The 19906-nt window shown below is 46.5% G+C and overlaps 2 protein-coding genes across 3 annotated transcripts in view; one reads left to right on the top strand and one right to left on the bottom strand.

Annotated features, from left to right (window-relative positions):
* TCTN1 (tectonic family member 1) overlaps positions 1-19906 on the top strand; it is a 120018-nt gene that overhangs the window by 47012 nt on the left and 53100 nt on the right. The window lies entirely within an intron of this gene.
* LOC138785177 (uncharacterized) lies at positions 1305-2954 on the bottom strand. Its single transcript, XM_069960803.1, has 5 exons — positions 2777-2954; positions 2525-2608; positions 2308-2388; positions 2084-2170; positions 1305-1958 (listed from the first exon to the last, which is right to left on the bottom strand). Exons 1-5 carry the CDS (start codon positions 2921-2923, stop codon positions 1320-1322), a joined length of 1038 nt encoding a protein of 345 aa, XP_069816904.1. The 5' UTR covers positions 2924-2954; the 3' UTR covers positions 1305-1319.

Genomic DNA, 19906 nt, shown 5'->3' with positions numbered 1-19906 from the left:
CCCCAATGTGATGATCCGCCCTCCCCTCTGTGAGGTGGCTACAGTAGAATCCATGGAACTGGGTCACAAAGGGGTGGGCAGACCGCCACACTGAGGGCCAGCCGCCTCCAGTCTTTCATGCCCGGCTGGTACTCAGTAATAGACTGGCGCCGTACAGGAGAACCGAGGTGCGGTTCAAAAAAGGACGACTGCGGCAACGGCATCCACACGCCGGTCTATTCATGTTAAAAAAAAAAAAAAAAAAAGACATATACTAGTGGTAAATTAGCTTTAATGCTTGTGCCTTGCCAACAAACAGGTAATACTATGGAGCGCCTGATACTGCCATGTAGTGCACATAATATCCCAGCGCAGCGCCAAAGTGCCAACATAAGTACTGCTCCACCTGTACTTGCAGGAAATAGAGGCCTTGTGACCGAAATAGAAGGATTTGTCCCAATCAGCAGAAGTAAGTTCCCTACCAAGGTCCCGCTCCCACGATTTTTGGACCTTCAGCTTATCTTCCCTATTTATGGATAGGAGCAGATTGTAAATAAGTGAGACCGCATGGCAGGGCGCCTCAGCTGTGACACACAGTTGTTCGAAGTCTGTTAGATCTCTATGGAGATTGCGTTGCGTCTTGAGAGAATCCTAGAAATGTTTCAGTTACAGATATTGCGGCCTAGAGGATGAGGAGGGTGCTTGGTCAGGGGCTAATGTTGTACGGGGAAGGAGTGTGGCAGAGGACACCACATGGTAGAATCTGAGGGGTTTGTGTGGGATGCCAGGTAAAAAACCAGTGGAAGAGTGTCCCGGAATAAAGTCAGGATGGGCATGTATAGGTGTTAGAGGACCGTCTCCTGTAAGCAATTTAAGCCTTGGTAAGTTGGAGGAACATATAGCAAATATGACCTGCGAGACAAGCGGCGAAATGGCAATGTCATGGCGCAGCATCCGAGCGGGTGCTATCTAAAAGGAAGTCGCTAGTGGGATATTAGCGAGACTCTAGAAGACTCTAATTTGACCCATAACTTTGAGTCGACATGATGTGACCAGTCCAATATTCTGGTGGAAACTGACGCAAGGTGATCATAAAAAGGATCTGGAAGCGATAAGCCACCATAGTTCTTGGGTGGAATCAGGGTCCTCCTCGCTATTCGTGGATGGGAACGCATCCAGACATAATGAGAAAAGAGACAGTTCAGGGAGTTAAAAAAGGACCTTGGCAAAATGATAGAGAGTCTGAAACGGGTACAAAAGTCTGGGCAATAACATCGTAGGATTTTTAAGGTTTTTTTTTTTTATTAAAATTTTAAATGTGTTGACGCTTGTCTGCCATATTAGTTTTCCTCCTGTTCTGCACAGCACCAGAAAAAGCGCAGAAACTGCACAAAGCGTCTGGAGATGCGGCGGCCAGGTGACAGGTTGGCTGGATGTCTCTGTTGACGTAATTCTGTCACACAGTCCTCCAGGAGTTCAAGGTCATGGACAGATGGGGGGTCTAAGACGAACTCTCTTTCTCGATGTTTGGTAGAGATTCGCGCCTTTTCGTTTCGGTGGTTCGGAGGTATAAAACGGATATGCACCTCCTTATTGAAGCTTGCGTGTTTCAGCGATGTGGTGGTGCCCCTGAGAGATGGTGCCTTGAGCGTGGATTTCCTTGGCCGTGATTGTTCCGGTTCTCCTGATGTTGCTGCTTCAGGCACATTCACATCTTCGGCTGTTTCAGGCAGCGGCGATGGTTCAGGCACATCGGCGGCTCTTACAGGGTCTTGCTCTGCTTCCAAGTCAGGTTGCAGGTCATCCACATCTGAGGAATTTGCACGTTCTGATGTTAGTTCTTCCTCATGGGCCAGCCATGCAGCCAGGAGCACTAGTGTACAGATTGGAGCTATTAGCAGTCCAAATATAGCGCCGCTGATAACCCGGTCACGTAGGGTCACCATACAGCCTATTGGGACCGCGGGTGGTGGGGGCTCCTGTAATAGAAAGGAACAGAGTCAGTATGAAGCCATGAGAGCAGTCCCAGCTTCCATTGTCAGAACAGGAGGGGGTCATGTCTGACTGCAGATCGCTTCCTATAATACAAGATGGCGTCACTTACCCCAAACACTTTAGTTTTTATCCATGTATATATCATCTTCATAATAGACGGCTTCTCTCGGGGGCCAGTGGATTCTGATGGGTTATTCTGTAAGATGCAAAAATGAAAATTAGTACAAGGGTCCAAAGATAATATAATAAATTACATAGAAAGTATTATAAAGGGAACCAGAGGCATCTAACATTACATGTACACATTGTATATACAGTATGAGCTCCACTTACTCCAATACAGCGCTCCCGGGTCCGTTTATGAGCAGGTGGATTAGGATAGTACATGATGTTACTTATCCAGTATAAGAATTCCTGAAAGACAAAAATAATAATATAATAACATCTGATACATACAGGGAATAGTTATGGCTTCATTTTATCATTAATGGTGGATGATGATGATGATGATGATGATGATGATGATGATGATGTTTTTTCAAGGACTTACCTCAACCATAGTGGGAGGTGGTGGTGGTGGTTCCTCTACAGGACGGCCATGGGACAGGATGTTATTTATCCATGACGAGACGTCCTAAAAGACAGGAAATAATAATAGTCTGATATCAAATACAACAAACTAATAATAAATACAAGGAATAATTATGGCCAAATCATAGAAGAGAATAGGAATAACAATAACATCAGCAATAACAGTAATATCCATCATCCTGTATTTCATGGATCGTACTTGGACACTTACCTCATACATAGTAGTAGGTGGTGGTGGTGGTTTCTCCTTAGGACTCTCATAGGACAGGATCCAGGATGAGAAGTCCTTAAAAAGCATTAAGCTGCACTGTGTATTATGGACCAGATCCAGAAAAACTAGAAGCAAAAGGAACCTCATTGTTGCCAATGAGGGTTGTCTCCTATCACCAGGAATGGCAAAGCAGAGACAAGCTATAGGTGGCCGGAGACCCCTTATATACCCGCCGGTGGTCACATGGAAACGTTCCGAAGCCCATGTGACATCACTAGGACATTATGACATCATCATCACCACAAGCAGCATCTATACTGTATCACATGTTATTGACATGTGACCCATATAGGGATTGTTTATGTTGCTATGGTAACAATATCAGTTGTTCCCAATATGTAAATACAATGGTTTGTCCCCCGGCCGTTATTCGGTGAGATTCCTCCAGTGATGGATGGAGCCATCAGACTCCTGACCCACCAATAGACGGCCGGGTGACTGCGCTGACAGGAGGAGCAGATGAGACGGACGGCTCCACCTCTGATGTAATGGCGGCTATTGTCACCAATGCAGCAGCCGGTGGGACGGGGAACTGATCACTGAATAGATCCCAGGGCCGTCTCTATATTTTACCAATTTTTATGGCAAATATTCATCACCAGTAGCCGTCACCTAATGGAATTCCAGATGTAAAGAATAAAATGAATAAAAAGTATAATACAAGAATACATAGACACTGACATAGAATACATTTCCCTGCGTGCTCCATATTACAGCTAATATCAGAGGCACTTCTGGGGAAAGTAACATTGTGGGGCACTATTAAGGCATTATTGGGGCAATTAATTATTTATGGGGCACTATTGGGGCAATTACCTACTGCTGCAGCCCGGCCATCCCCATAGGATAACGGTATGTATGTCATGGGTGATACGTGCAGCAGTGACGTAGATGCTTCCCCTCCCTAATCTTTCCTTCCCCCGTCCTGTCTTCTTGTCCTATACTTGTCACGTCATAGCAATTTATGTTATCACTTTGGGGAACGCACATTGCTTTTAACAGTGCAACGAACGCTGCCCACCCCTCTGACAGTGCAAGGAATGCTGCCCACCCCTCTGACAGTGCAAGGAACACTGCCCACCCCTCTGACAGTGCAAGGAACGCTGCACACATGCTTAAAGAGGATGTACCACCAGGTACATTCTCTTTAATCTGAACCCACGGATCGAACAGCACCGTCACGGGGAAGCCAGAGCCGAAGTCCGTTTTTCAAACCGTGGCCCGGTTCCCGTGCACAGCGCTGTTCTATGCACCGGAACAGGCCGGTGCTCAAGCACTGGAGGCGGGCCGGGCCGTCCCCAGTGGGAGGGAATTCCCTCCCCTCTATGACGCGGTTCCATTCATTCTAAGGGAGCTGCGTCATACAGGGGAGGAAATTCCCTCCCACTGGGGGCGGCCCGGCCCGCCTCCAGTGCTTGAGCACCGGCCTGTTCCGGTGCATAGAACGGCGCCGTGCACGGGAACCGGGCCACGGTTCAAAAAACGGACCCCGGTTCCGGCTTCCCCGTGACGGCGCCGTTTGATCCGTGGGTTTAGATTAAAGAGGATGTACCTGGTGGTACATCCTCTTTAAATAAATACCAAAGTTGGCCCAATTCTTTGTCCATCTTTTAAATTTTGGCCCACTGGTTGTGTTTTACACCCCTGATATATAAGATTGATCCCCCACCACCAGTGCCGCTGTATCTGTGTGTGTGTGTGTGTGTGTGTGTATATATACTTCCAATGTTGCTTGAAAACGGCTCAGTGTATACCACTATATATATAGTAGATTAATCCCCCGCCAGGGCCATTCTGATGTTGCTTCCCCCTATTACCTCAGCACATTAGGAATGGCAGCTCAGCCCCACAGCAGTGACTGGCGGCATTTCTTGTATGATCAGATGTTACTTGGGGGCCGGCAGTAATGGCATTAGCATTATAGAAATAATATTTGAGACAACACCTTTTATCCCCTAAGGAGCGGGCTAATTTTATTTTTTGCGTTTTAGTTTTTTTACTTCTCGTGTTTAAAAGGCCATAGCATTACAATGTTCCATAAACTATGCTGTGAAACCAGAAAAATAATATTTGTGCAGTGAAATTGGAAAAAAAAGGAATTCTTTTCATTTTGGGGGTTTCGTGTTTACGCCATTCATTCTGTAGTAAAACTGACATGTTATATATATTCCTCAAGTCAGTACGATTACAACTATATGTAATTTATATCACTTTTATTTCATCTGACAGGTTTTAAAAAAAAATTAAAACCTATCAATAAATCACTCGACCTGCTGGCTCTCACGGAAACCTGGCTACAGGAGTCCGACACAGCCTCACCCGCCGCTCTGACCCATGGTGGCTTACACCTTTCCCATACCCCTAGACCTGATAAGAGGCATGGTGGAGGAGTGGGTGTACTTCTCTCCCCAGACTGCAGTTACCAGGTCATTCTCCCTGAGCCCTCCCTCTCATTCTCCACTTTTGAAGTTCACACCGTACGACTTTTCCGTCCATTTTCCCTGAGAGTCGCAGTCCTCTACCGCCCTCCTGGTTCACCTACTAAGTTTCTTGATCGCTTCTCTACCTGGCTTCCTTACTTTCTATCTTCCGATATTCCTGCTTTAATCATGGGCGATTTTATCATCCCAATTAACAACCCAATCTCCCCATCAGCCGCTCAGTTTCTTTCTCCAACCTCTTCCCTTGGCCTCTCTCAGCATTCTGACTCCCCAACCCACAAGAGTGGGAATACCTTGGACCTTGTCTTCTCCAGACTTTGCCCAGTTTCCCACTTTACTAACTTAACCACTGACCTCTCTGACCACAACTTCCTCTCCTTTATCATAACAAATTCTCGTCCTCCTCTTGACACCCCAACCTCACTCACATATAGGAACTTACGTGCTATAGACACCCAACAACTGCTAGATACTGTACAGTCATCATTGCCCCCCACCTCTTCCCTCTCCTGTCCTAATCTGGCTGCCAAACAATACCACAACACCCTCAAAACCACCCTGGACAAACTTGCACCCCCTATACTCCAAACAGCCCGACACAGACGGCCACAACCCTGGCACACATCCAGAACTCGTTTTCCTAGACGGTGTTCTAGGTGTGCTGAACGTCTGTGGAGGAAATCCAAGACAACAGCCAACCTTCTACATTACAAGGTTATGCTTAGAAGCTACTACTCTGCTCTTCACTCTGCTAAGCAATCCTACTTCACCACTCTGATCTCTTCTCTTTCCCATAACCCAAAACGCCTCTTTGATACCCTCAACTCTCTCCTTAAACCCAAACTTCAGACACCCAAAACTAACCTCTGCGCTTAAGACTTAGCCAACTACTTCAAGGACAAAATAGACACAAACCGTCAGGAGATCATCTCCCATTCCCCAGGTAATATTAATCCTATTCCCTCTCACTGTTCCTCCTCATCCCTCTCAGCCTTCGAGCCAGTGACAGAGGAGGAAGTCTCCAGACTCCTCTCCTCCTCTCGCCCCACCACCTGCCCTAGTGACCCTATTCCCTCACACCTTGTCCAGTCTCTCTCTCCTGTTGTCACTACTTACCTAACTAAAATCTTCAACCTCTCCCTCTCCTCTGGCATTTTCCCCTTGACTTTCAAACACTCCGTCATCACTCCATTACTGAAAAAACCCTCCCTAGACCCCTCCTGTGCAGCCAACTATCCACCTGTCTCTAATCTTCCTTTTATCTCTAAACTCTTGGAACGTCTGGTCTATTCCTGCCTAACCCGCTACCTCTCTGACAACTCTCTCCTTGACCCCCTTCAGTCCGGTTTCCGTCCTCTCCATTCTACAGAAACTGCCCTTACTAAAGTCTCTAATGATCTCCTCTCCGCCAAATCTAAAGGTGACCACTCTCTGCTCATTCTCCTGGATCTATCTGCAGCTTTTGACACTGTAGCCCCCCAGCTCCTCCACTCCATGCTCCGCTCTATCTGCAGCTTTTGAAACTGTAGACCCCCAGCTCCTCCACTCCATGCTCCGCTCTATCTGTATGTGACGTTGTAGCCCCCCCAGCTCCTCCTCTCCATGCTCCGCTCTATCTGTAGTATGTGACACTGTAGCCCCCCAGCTCCTCCTCTCCATGCTCCGCTCTATCTGCAGCTTTTGACACTGTAGACCACCAGCTCCTCCTCTCCACGCTCCGCTCTATGGGCCTCAAGGATTCTGCTCTTTCCTGGTTTTCCTCCTATCTCTCCGACCGCTCCTTTAGCATATCACTTTCTGGCTCCACCTCATCTTCCCTCCCCCTTACAGTCGGGGTTCCTCAGGGAACAGTCCTGGGCCCTCTCCTTTTCTCAATTTACACTTTACCCATCGGACAAATCATCAGCAAGTTTGGTTTTCAGTACCATCTCTATGCTGATGATACCCAGCTGTATACCTCCTCCCGTGATATCACCCCAGCTATATACAATCTCTATGCTGATGATACCCAGCTGTATATCTCCTCCCGTGATATCACCCCCGCTATATACCATCTCTATGCTGATACCCAGCTGTATATCTCCTCCCGCGATATCACCCCTGCTCTTCTACAGAACACCAGTAACTGTCTGTCTGCCGTCTCTAACGCTATGTCCTCCCTATTCCTAAAACTAAACCTGGCTAAGACTGAGCTTCTTGTCTTCCCTCCCTCTGCTAACCGCCCTCCACCTGACATCTCCATCTCTGTCTGTGGTGCGACCATAGCTTCTACACAGCAAGCCCGCTGCCTTGGGGTTATGCTAGACTCTGATCCTTCACTCCTCATATTAAATCTCTTTCACGTTCCTGTAATCTGCATCTAAAAAACATCTCTAAAATCCGTCCCTTCCTTCCTGTCGAATCTGCTAAAACTCTCATTGTCACTCTTATTCATTCCCGTGTTAGGGTGAGACTTAGAATAAAGTCTCCCCGCTATACCTGGGTGCTGCCTTATACTGCAGCTGGTCTGGTCTGTGGGTCTCTGAACCATAATTCTCCCAGATTTGGGTGTCGTCAATGCAGATATGATGCCAGTCCCATCTGGGGTGCCATTAACTGTGGGGGAAACACCCACCCCCAGTCTTAGCGGGACACAGACACAGGATTCTGTGAATCAAGCTCATCATTTATTGGACAAAAACACATATTTATACATACAAAGAAAGTTGGCGTCCAACCAAGAAGGACATGGGCAGTAACCAAGCTCCTATTGGTTAGATGTTACATACATAGTAATTCTTGTTCTGATTGGAGTGAGTGTCAGTTATGTATCTATTACTCAGCATGTGAGGGGCGAAGATTAATTAAACAACTTCTTATTTTCAAGGGATCTGAACCCTGGGTGTTTACATATCTTGCAAGAGCTGCCATGTGTCCCCAGCTGTCCTCGCTCTAATCTTATAGTCAACGATCCTCAGACCCTAAAGTAAAGAATAAGTTCCACTAGCCATAGACAGTAAATAAACAAGTTCTCCTTGTAATAAAAATGGTGAATAGATAGAGCGGGGGCCTCTTTCCCAATAGTTGCATACACAGCATTTATACACAGCATTATACACATTTTAAGACTATAGAATGGAGGAACAGAGACAAAATGTCCTCTCAACTCCACACCCGTCTAGACTACTGCAATTCCTTACTAATCGGCCTTCCTTCCTCTAAACTCTCCTCTCTCCAGTCCATTCTTAATACAGCGACCAGGCTTATCTCCATGTCCAGCCGCTATACCGATGCCTCCCCCCTGCACCAGTCACTACATTGGCTCCCTATTAAACACAGGATACAATACAAAGTCCTCCTGCTCACCCATAAAGCTCTCCACAGTGCTGCACCTCCCTATATCTCCTCCCTCATCTCTGTCGACCGTCCTATCCGTGCCTTACGCTCCTCTAACGACTTAAGACTAACATCCACCTTAATCCGCACCTCTCACTTCCGTCTCCAGGACTTCACCCGAGCTGCACCTGTTCTATGGAATACATTACCCAAGACTGTCAGACTCATCTCCAATACACAAAGCTTCAAACATTCCCTCAAAACTCATCTGTTCAAACAGGCTTACCAGGTTCCCTAATTTTCACTGCTACCCTCAAAACCGCCCCCCCCCCCCCCCCCCCCCCCCCCCCATACACACACTCACCTCCACCACATACACACATACATACACACACACCAAGCATTTAAGCACTTAGACCTACACATGCAGGGATTGGCTGGTGACCGATTCACCCACCCTTACCTGCACTGCCTCATTTATATAGATGGCCGGAACATAAGAACAATGAAGCACTTTGCCCCTCTGCCATTTGGTCTCAAACCCCCTCCTAGTAGTATGTAAGCTCATGCATGCGAGCAGGGACCTCACTCCTCATGTATGGATAATTATATGTATCTCTGTAATGTATGTACCCCAGAATTGTAAAGTGCTGCGGAATCTGTTGGCGCTATATAAATAAAAAATTATTATTATTAATTATGGCACAGACACTCTAGGCCACGTCAATTTGACACAGGGCTGCAAGCTTAAAAGTAGTTTTTTACGACAATAACTGCATCACCTGCCGAATGGACCCCAGGACAGATCTTGGAGTAAAAGCAGCTATCCGAAGGTACAAGTGGTTTGGGGGGGGGGATCAGATTGTGGGTACAGAGTCACTTTAAATTTCCCATCCTATTCCCATCCTTATAGCGCTTTTAGCCCTTGGTCTATGGGGCTGTGTGAGGTGTCATTTTTTGCACCATGATCTGTATGCCACTTTTTTAAAATCTTTTTTTAATACAATTTTTGGGAATTTTATGCGACAAAAAATGTGCAATTTTGCTCTTTGGCGGTTTTTGCACTTATGCAGTTAACCGTGCGAGATCAAGAATGTGATAATTTAATAGTACGGGCTATAACGCACACAGCAATACCAAATATATTTATTTTTACTTAAAAAAAAGTGGGAAAAGGGGGGTGATTCAGACTTTTATTAGGGGAGGGGATTTTTTTTTTTTTTTAATAAAAGCACTTGTGTTTTTTTTTACTGTGTACTTTAACCCTTTGAGGACCAAGCCCAAAATGACCCAATGGACTGCACAAATTTTCATTTTTGTGTTTTTGTTTTTTCCTCCTCCCCTTCTAAGAGCTCTAGCACTGAGGAAAAGGCGAGGAATTAGGTGAGGAATTGAAGAGGAATTTCAGCTTGAAATTCCTCCCGTAAAATATGTACAGAGCAAAGTCCCATTGTGTTCAATGGGTTTTCTGCTCTGTTGTTCACACTGCAGAATTTCAGAGCAGAATTTTCTGCAGTAGATCTGCTAGAGGAATCCTATAGTAGTCAATGGGGGGCTTAAATTCTGCTTGAATTCTGCCTGAAAACTTTCTGCTTCAATGTCTCGAGAATTGCTCAGTGTGCATATACCCTAAGGGCTTGTTGTTTGTTACAGGAATAGTTGTACTGTGTAATGGCGTCTTTCATTCTACCATAATATGTATGATGGAACCTCAAGTATATTATTTATGAAAATATAAATTGGTGAAATTGGAAAAAAGAATGTAAATATGGTAACATTTCCTGTGTCTACGTAATACACTATATGGTAAAAGTGACATGATACCATTATTCTATAGGTCAGCCCGAACACAACCATATGCAGGTTACACAGATTCTCTGTTATATATATTTTTTTAATGAAATCCTTTTTTTTGGCAATTAAATATTAATAAAATGGGCCTATTGTGGTGATTATAACGGGGACTCCCCCTGTCACTTACACTTAAACGCTGCGATCGCTGCAGCCTGTCATTAACGGTTAGGGTCGGGCTGCTCACTGCAGTCGGCCCCGCCTCCTATGAAGCACAGTCCGCTCCGGAGCGCGCTTCATAGGTCAGGACGTACCAGCACGCCCAGGTACAGCTACGTCCTTAGTCGTCTAGGGGTTAACATTTAGTCTCCCTGTGGAACTTTCAGTATTACTGCAGTGATCTCCCATAGAAATCACTGCCATATACTTAATGCAGCAATAATCGATCAGATCATTGCTGTATTACTCTGGTCTGCAGAAGACCAGATAAATCGATTAGATTTTTATGGAAATCTCAGACTGTAATACCTGGTGCAGGTAAGGTGACTATGAGGGAGTTTATAGCAAGCTGTAGTTTAGCTTTTAGGTAAGTTGTAGTACCCTCTAAAAGCCACAAGGTGGCAGTCAGGTCATTGAGATCATATATATTTTTTATGTGGCCATTGATGAAGATACTCCTTTTTATCGTTAATGGAACCTGACAGGTGCTGCGTCATTACAAAGGCGTTGTAGGTAGCAGTCTGTATAAGGTAGACTGCCACCTTTTTATACCAGGCCCTGGTTTTACGTTTTACCTGGTATGGTTGCAGCGCCTGGTCTGACAGGTCCATACCTCCCATGAACGGTTGTAATCGCAGACACAGGCCGGATTACTTCTCTCTGTGTCAGTGGTGAACCCCCCCTTCCCTCTTCCTGTCATGGCACTTGACAGCCAGCAGGTTATCACTTGCCAGTGCAAATGACGCCCCCCTTTCTACCCGCCTGGACAGCAATTCTGGTGGGAGTCCTACCCTGCTTTTATGGACTGTCCCACAGGCCCCTGTGTTTGCAGCATGCAGCGTTTTGTAATGGGGTACACTGGAATAGAAATTGTCTGTGTACAGGGCGTCCGCTTCCTCCCCTCTCTGCTCATAGAAATGACGTCACTTCCGTGAGTGGAGAGCGGCGGCAGCAGAGGAGTGTGCACCCAATCATTCACTCACAGCGGCAGGATAGTGGAGAGCTCCGCCGCAGAATTCCCCCACTCTTGCTCATTGTGAATGGGGCCTTAGATGGAATGAAAGGCGGCCTTTAAAATTCATAAGGGACTCATCCACTGCCAGTTGTTTGTCTGGGGTGTACCTGTTTAGGAACATTTCTTGTAGGAGGGATAATAGGGGTTCTAATTTATGGAGGCGGTCATAATTGGGGTGATTTCTTGGGGGGCACTGTGCGTTGTCATTAACCCTTTAAGGGCGGGGCCCATTTTCGTTTTTGCGTTTTCGGTTTTTCCTCCTTGTGTTTTAAAGGCCATAGCACTTGCATTTTTCCACCTAGAAACCCACATGAGCCCTTATTTTTTGCGTCACTAATTGTACTTTGCAATGACAGGCTGAATTTTTGCATAAAGTACACTGCGAAACCAGGAAAAAATTCAATGTGTGGTGAAATTGAAAAAAAAAGGCATTTCTTTTATTTGGGGATACTGTGTTTTTGGCCGTTCGCCCTGGGGTAAAACTGACTTGTTATGCATGTTCCTCAAGTCGTTACGATTACAACGATATGTAACATGTATAACTTATATTGTATCTGATGGCCTATAACAAATTCAAACCATTGTTAACAAATATACGTTCCTTAAAATCGCTCCATTCCCAGGCTTATAGCGCTTTTATCCTTTGGTCTATGGGGCTGTGTCAGGTGTAATTTTTTGCGCCATGATGTGTTCTTTCTATCGGTACCTTGATTGCTCATATGCGACTTTTTGATCACTTTTTATTAATTTTTTTCTGGATTTGATGCGACCAAAAATGTGCAATATTGCACTTTTTTTGCGCTGACGCCGTTTACCGTGCGAGATCAGGAATGTGATTAATTAATAGTTCGGGTGATTATGCACGCGGCGATAGCAAACATGTTTATTTATTTATTTGTTTACTTTTATTTAAAACCTGGGAAAAGGGGGGTGATTCAGACTTTTATTAGGGGAGGGGGCTTTTTACTATAAACAACACTTTTTGTTTTTTTTTACACATATACTAGAAGCCCCCCTGGGGTTAGGGTTATCCCCCCTGGGGTTAGGGTTATTCCCCCTGGGGTTAGGGTTATTCCCCCTAGGGGACTTCTAGTATATATACTTTGATCTCTCATTGAGATCTTTGCTGTATAGATATACAGCAAAGATCAATGAGATCGGCACTCGTTTGCTTTCGGATGCTGCAGCTGGAAACGAGTGCCGAGCCGGGGACTGCGCCATCTTGGATGAGTCCCCGGCCGGCAGCAGTAACGGAGATCGCTTCTCCGGCACAACGTCCTGGAGGAGCGATCTCCCCCACTAGACCCCAGGGAAAGGTTGCCTCCTGTAATCGGAGGCAGCTGTCAACTTTGACAGCTGCCTCGGATTAGCTAATTAGCGGGCACGACGATCAGACCGTGCCCGCTAATAGCGGCGGTCCCGGGCTACACACGGCACCCGGGACCACGGCGCTTAAAGCCCCAATTTGAAGTGCTAATGAGGACATATGACGTACGGGTACGTCATATGTCCTTAAGAGGTTAAAATGCATGAAACACATTATGGTCTCATATTGGGTGCGGGACATCACTGCAGCAAACACAGGGGTACAATGGGCAGCCCGGCCACTCTAGTACGAGCGTATGGATGGTTTTTTAACTACCCCCATCAGAAGCATCAAACCTAGAAAAATTTTTAATTTCAGGGACACTTGTGGGCCTCTAAGATGTCGCATAGGTGGGTGTGGGCTTCTGGGTGATGTACTGCTGGGTATAATGATACACGGTGCACTGAAATATCGATACTACTATCGATATTTCGGGCAGAAAAACGGTTCGGTACCAGGATTTCCTGGTATCGATACTTTATGTTAAGCTGCGTAATACTGCATATTATCATGAACAATGGTGCAGAGAACACGGCCGGCGCTCAGGTAGCTGCCCCCTGTGTGCCGCCCCCTGGTGTTCCCTCCTCTGCCCGGGCACTCTCCGCTCCCGGCAGCGCCAAATTTAAATAGCCAGCAAATAGAGATCGCTCGTGCCGGCTATTTTACAGAGTAGATGCCAATGTCATAACCGACAGCAGCATTTAACCCCTCCAGAGCCACCCCATATGCAGCAGGAGTCTGCTACCTACGGAGCGGCCCCACTGCCAATGACTGCTGCCCGCAATCCCGCGGGCGGCAGTCATTCAACCATTCCGAGTACGGGACCCGCCGATGCTGCGGTAGCAGTCCCTTACACCGGCCAGTTTCCCACCCTCTGGGACCCACTGTTGCGGTGCGGTCCCCTGCACCCCCCAGTTCTCCCACCACCAGGAGCCGCCGATGCCGCCAGTGTCCACAATCCTGTGGCCCCCCCTCCCTCCTTCCCTCGGGCCCACCGATACAGTGGCACAACAACTCCCATACCTTCTTGTGGGGGGTTGTTTTGCACAAGGAGGCATGCTGGGAGTTGTTGTGCCAGGAGGCTGCTAATGCATTACAACTCCCAGCAGCATACCTCCTTGTGCACTACATCGCCCAGCATACCTCTTTGTGCACTAGGAGGTATGCTGGGAGTTGTAGTGCACAAGGAGGTATGATGCATGGAGTTGTTGTGTCAGGAGGTTGTAGCTGCACAACTGCAATTCCCAGCATACCTCCGTGTCCACTACAACTCCCAGCATACCTTCTTGTGATGAGTTGTTGTGCACACACTGCACAAGGAGGTATGCTGGGAGTTGTTGTGTCAGGAGGCTGCTAATGCACAGCTGCAACTCCCAGCATGCCTCCTTGTACACTACATCTGCCAGCATGCCTCCTTGTGCTCTACAACTCCCAGCATACCTTCTTGTGCACAACAACTCCCAGCATAACTTCTTGTGCACTACAACTCCCAGCATACCTTCTTGTGGGGAGTGACAAAGCACAAGGAGTTATACTGGAAGTTGTAGTGCACAAGGACGTATGCTGGGAGTTGTAGTGCACAAGGAGGTATGCTGGGAGTTGTAGTGCACAAGGAGGTATGCTGGGAGTTGCAGTTGCGTGGCAGCAGCCTTTCAAAACAACATCCCTACATACTTTCTTATGCACTACAACTCCCAGCATGCCTCCCTGTGCACTACAACTCCCAGCATACCTCCCTGTGCACTACAACTCCCCACAAGAAGGTATTCTGGGAGTTGTTGTGCACAGGGAGGTATGTTTAAGGGTAGAGGGGAATTTTTTAAAAAGTAAAAAAAAAAGAGCATATGTGTATTTGGCATCCATTACACGCGTAATTGTACATAAAATAAAATGTAACAAAGTGTTCAAAAAGTCACATAAATAAAAATGTTGTGCATGGGGGGAACATATCTGCAGTCAGGGAGGAGGGAAATTATATTTGTATTTTTATGTGTTTTTTCTCAAACTTTATTTAGTATCGAATTGGTATTAAGTATCGAAATCCGAAAGCTGGTATCGGTATCGAACTTTGAAGTGAATTTTGGTATCGTGACATCCCTAGCCGGGCATATAAGTTTGTCTACTCGACAGTCAATCCTAGCACCTGATCACCCACAAACAAATAAAAAAATCAATAGGGTTATAATTTGTTACATCCCTATAGATCCCTGGAGTGGCAGTGAATGGGGGTATTTGGGGAGGGAAAGAAGTGGCGGGATCCCAAAAGCTTACAGGGACGCCACTTGGCCTAGGGACACCACTGTGGCCAGGGTCCGACACCTCCACTGTGGCCGCCATACGGGGTCTAACAACGACAAACTCCTCTGAACCACCTGAATTACTGTCGTCAGAGTCCAAAAAAAATTCAGGATCTGACGCCATGTCAGTCTCGCTCCCTGAAGTGCTAGAGCAGCATGGCGGACGCCTGCTCAGCACTAACAGATCTGCTGGACATTTTAAGTATGTAAAAATACTGTTACCAGCACGGACAGGTGTGTAAAGGTGTAAATGCCGCAACACAACTTATAACAATGTTATGTGCGCAGTACACATGTAGAAAAAAATATATATATGTGAAGTGGGGGTTAACATACAGCGAGGGAACAGACAGTGATGGCTGACAGAGGTGACAGACAGGGCGATCAGACAGTGACAACGGACTATTCGGTGAATTACGGCAATCACATTTCCAGGGACCGCTCACTGTGGCCCCCAATGGCTTCTCCCAGCTCTCGGATACCTCCGGTAGCTGAGAGCAGGGAAAGTTTAATCCCTGCTGCGCCGCAACTTTATTCCAATGCGCCGCTGTTAAAATGCGTATGCATCGGAATAAAGCCCATTAGTGACCGCCATGCAAATGCATATAGATGATCACTAAGGGGTTAAAGGGAATGTACCGCTAGAATATAATTTTTTTTTAAATGTGAATAGACCGGGGCTGGCGTGTGGATGCTGGTGCCGTGGTCGTCCTTTTATTTCTCCTGCATGACGCCAGTCTATCACCGAACACCGGCCGAGTGGGATGCACTGGAGGCTGGTCCCCAATGTGATGATCTGTCCTCCCCTCTGTGACACGGCTACAGTAGAATCCATGGAACTGGGTCACAGAGGGGAGGACAGATCGCCACACTGGGGGCCAGCCCGCCTCCAGTGTTTCATGCTCGGCTGGTGCTTAGTAATAGACCATGCAGGGGAAAGGACGACTGTGGCAACGGCATCCACACGCCGGTCTATTCATGTTAAAAATAAAAAAAGGGGGGGGGGGGATATGCTAGTTGTACATTCGCTTTAATGCTTGTGCCTCACCAACAGACACGTAATACTATGCAGCGCCTGATACCGCCATGTAGTGCACATAATGTGCCAGAGCAGCGCCAAAGTGCAGAAATAAGTACTGCTCCACCTGTAGTTTGCCCGTCCAGGTATGAAGGGGATGGTAGTGTAACAGCTGGAGAGCTGCAGCTTCCCGCTCTATGTCCTAGACCAGGGGTCCTCAACTGGCGGGCAGTTGTCCGGACCCCTGCTGTAGCTGTGCTCTGCTCAGATATTATGAGCGCTCCTAGTTACCGTGCAGCAGCATTGACCGAGAGGGAGCCATTGGCTATATACTACTGTGGGAGAGCGCACAGGGGGGCTATATACTACTGGGGGGAGAGCGCACAGGGGGCCTATATACTACTGGGGGGAGAGCGCACAGGGGGGCTATATACTACTGGGGGGAGAGCGCACAGGGGGGGCCATATACTACTGAGGAGTGCACAGGGGGGCTATATACTACTGGGGGAGGGAACAGGGGTCTATATACTACTGAGGGAGCAACAGGGGGGCTATATACTAATGGGGCAGTCATTCCCTTTGTACCTAATTTCAAAGGGCCGGTGTAAGCAAGTGTATGTAAATAGCTCAACAACGTTTGTGAAAAGTAACAAAACTTGTTTATTACTGATGTTGAGCTCGGACCTTCACCTGACAATAGACCCCGGTAAGTGGAGCTTCACTGAAAGTTGTTGAGTTCCCCTGTCCTAGACAGATCCTATAGCTTCTTAGTTTCCCCTTTACAGCCCTTTAAATAACACACTGACACATTGTATGAATTTTATTTTTTTTCATATTCAAATCTTTTTTATTGAGTTCAAAAAGAAATACAGACTATGTAAGAGTACAGCACAAATCAATCAAAGCCATAACAAGGAAAGGAAACTCTGACTATGGGGCCAATAACATAAAGAGTAACATCAGACAAAGGGGGAACACTATCAGATAAGTAAGGCACTTGGAAGAAGCTGCATTAACCCCAAGGGGCTACATCACCCTGAGAATAGTGCAGCGTTCCCAACAGCGGGGTTTGCCTTGCTGGGTAATTAAGTATCAACCAGTGAGAAAAAGAGAGAAGCAGAAGAGAGTAGATAACCTGCCAGAGTGGTCCAAGGGGCCAGAAACCCCAACCAAGAGGGGGGAAGGAGAAGGGGAGTTTAGGCAGTAGAGGACACGGGTCTGGTCAGGGCCGTCCCAAAGGAATGGATCTCTAGTAATGAAATAAACCATTCCCAAGGATACCGTAAGCGTGCAGTAACAGCTTGAGTGCAGTGCGATTCCGCCCTAAGTCCCTCCATTCTAGCAATGTGTAAGACCTCTCACAACCATTGATGGAGGGGAGACAGATTTCCACCTCCTAGGAATGACCGCATGGGCCGCAACAAGCAGAAATCTGATAATAATCTTTTTTTGCTGATGCATTTCGCCTGGTAAAACCAAAAGGAAAAGGATTGTTGGATTATCCGGTAGGTTATTACCTGTGATGTGGCATAAAAGTTCTCGCACTTTCCCCAAAAATCTCTAGCAGCTCTACATCTCCAGCAAGTATCAGGGACTGTTGGATAGAGTCTCTGGAGTAACACCAGAACCCTATACCACCGGGAGCTGATTTTATAATTGGTTTCCTTGATCTTGCAGGAAATAGAAGCCTTGTGACCGAAATGGAAGGATTTGTCCCAATCAGCAGGAGTAGGATCCCTACCAAGGTCCCGCTCCCACGATTTTCAGAACTTCAGCTTATCTTCCCTATTTATGGATAGGATATAATATAAATCCTATTAAGACCAAACAACAGCATAACGTATATGTCTGGCGTAGCCTGCCAACGACATACAAATCCTACAAGAAAAATGGCTTACGCCAAGAAATATACAGCAACTATTAAATATCAATGATTCCTTTATTAAATAAATATTAATTACACAGAAACATTTATAAATATACTGATTAAAAACAGATGTGCAGAGATACCATAGATAAACCACAGATAACACCTGGACCCTACTTATATATTAGGGAACATCTGAGCAGCATTGGAGGAAAACTGGATAAAGTGCAAGTGCAGTCCATAAGCTAATACAAATAACATAAACTCCAATGTTTTTCAATCACATAAGTATATAGGTTCCCAACCATAGGATGTGCCCAGCTCCAGTAAAGTGCATCAATGCAAAGTGCTACATATACCTGGTATCCGGTGGTCTATGGCTCCTCTCCCTCCCCAACGCACGTTTCGCGTGGCAGCTTGATTACGGGGCTATGTATATACCACTGCCCGCCGGTATTTATACTGTATCATCCTCCCTCATTAGCGGACGCCTCCGCCATGCGTCACAGACGTCACCACGCCGATGACGTCTGTGACGCATGGCGGAGGCGTCCGCTAATGAGGGAGGATGATACAGTATAAATACCGGCGGGCAGCGGTATATACATAGCCCCGTAATCAAGCTGCCACGCGAAACGTGCGTTGGGGAGGGAGAGGAGCCATAGACCACCGGATACCAGGTATATGTAGCACTTTGCATTGATGCACTTTACTGGAGCTGGGCACATCCTATGGTTGGGAACCTATATACTTATGTGATTGAAAAACATTGGAGTTTATGTTATTTGTATTAGCTTATGGACTGCACTTGCACTTTATCCAGTTTTCCTCCAATGCTGCTCAGATGTTCCCTAATATATAAGTAGGGTCCAGGTGTTATCTGTGGTTTATCTATGGTATCTCTGCACATCCGTTTTTAATCAGTATATTTATAAATGTTTCTGTGTAATTAATATTTATCTAATAAAGGAATCATTGATATTTAATAGTTGCTGTATATTTTTTGGCGTAAGCCATTTTTCTTGTAGGATTTCTATTTATGGATAGGAGCAGATTGTAAATAAGCGAGACCGCATGGCAGGGCGCCTCGGCTGTGACACACAGTTGTTCTAAGTCAGTGAGGTCTCTATGGAGATTGTGTTGCGTCTTGAGAGAATCCTAGAAATGTTTCAGTTGCAGATATTGCGGCCTAGAGGATGAGGAGGGTGCTTGGTCAGGGGCTAATGTTGTACGGGGAAGGAGTGTGGCAGAGGACACCACATGGTAGAATCTGAGGGGTTTGTGTGGGATGCCAGGTAAAAAACCAGTGGGAGAATGTCCCGGAATAAAGTCAGGATCGGCATGTATAGGTGTTAGAGGACCGTCTCCTGTAAGCAATTTAAGCCTGGGTAATTTGGAGGCACATATAGCAAATATGACCTGCGAGACAAGCGGCGAAATGGCAATGTCATGGCGCAGCATCCGAGCGGGTGCTACCCAAAAGGAAGTCGCTAGTGGGATATTAGCGAGACTCTAGCAGACTCTAATTTGACCGATAACTTCGAGTCGGCATGATGTGACAGGTCCAATATTCTGGTGGAAACTGCTGCAAGGTAATCATAAAAATGGATCTGGAAGCGATAAGCCACCATAGTTCTTGGGTGGAATTAGGGTCCTCCTCGCTATTCGTGGATGGGAGCGCATCCAGACATAATAAGAAAAGAGAAGGTTCAGGGAGTTAAAAAAGGACCTTGGCAAAATG

Source organism: Dendropsophus ebraccatus, chromosome 3 (genome assembly GCF_027789765.1).
Source record: "Dendropsophus ebraccatus isolate aDenEbr1 chromosome 3, aDenEbr1.pat, whole genome shotgun sequence".
NCBI classification, from domain to species: Eukaryota; Metazoa; Chordata; class Amphibia; order Anura; family Hylidae; genus Dendropsophus; species Dendropsophus ebraccatus.
Note: the sequence above shows the minus strand (reverse complement) of the source record. Positions and strands in the feature narration are given on the sequence as shown.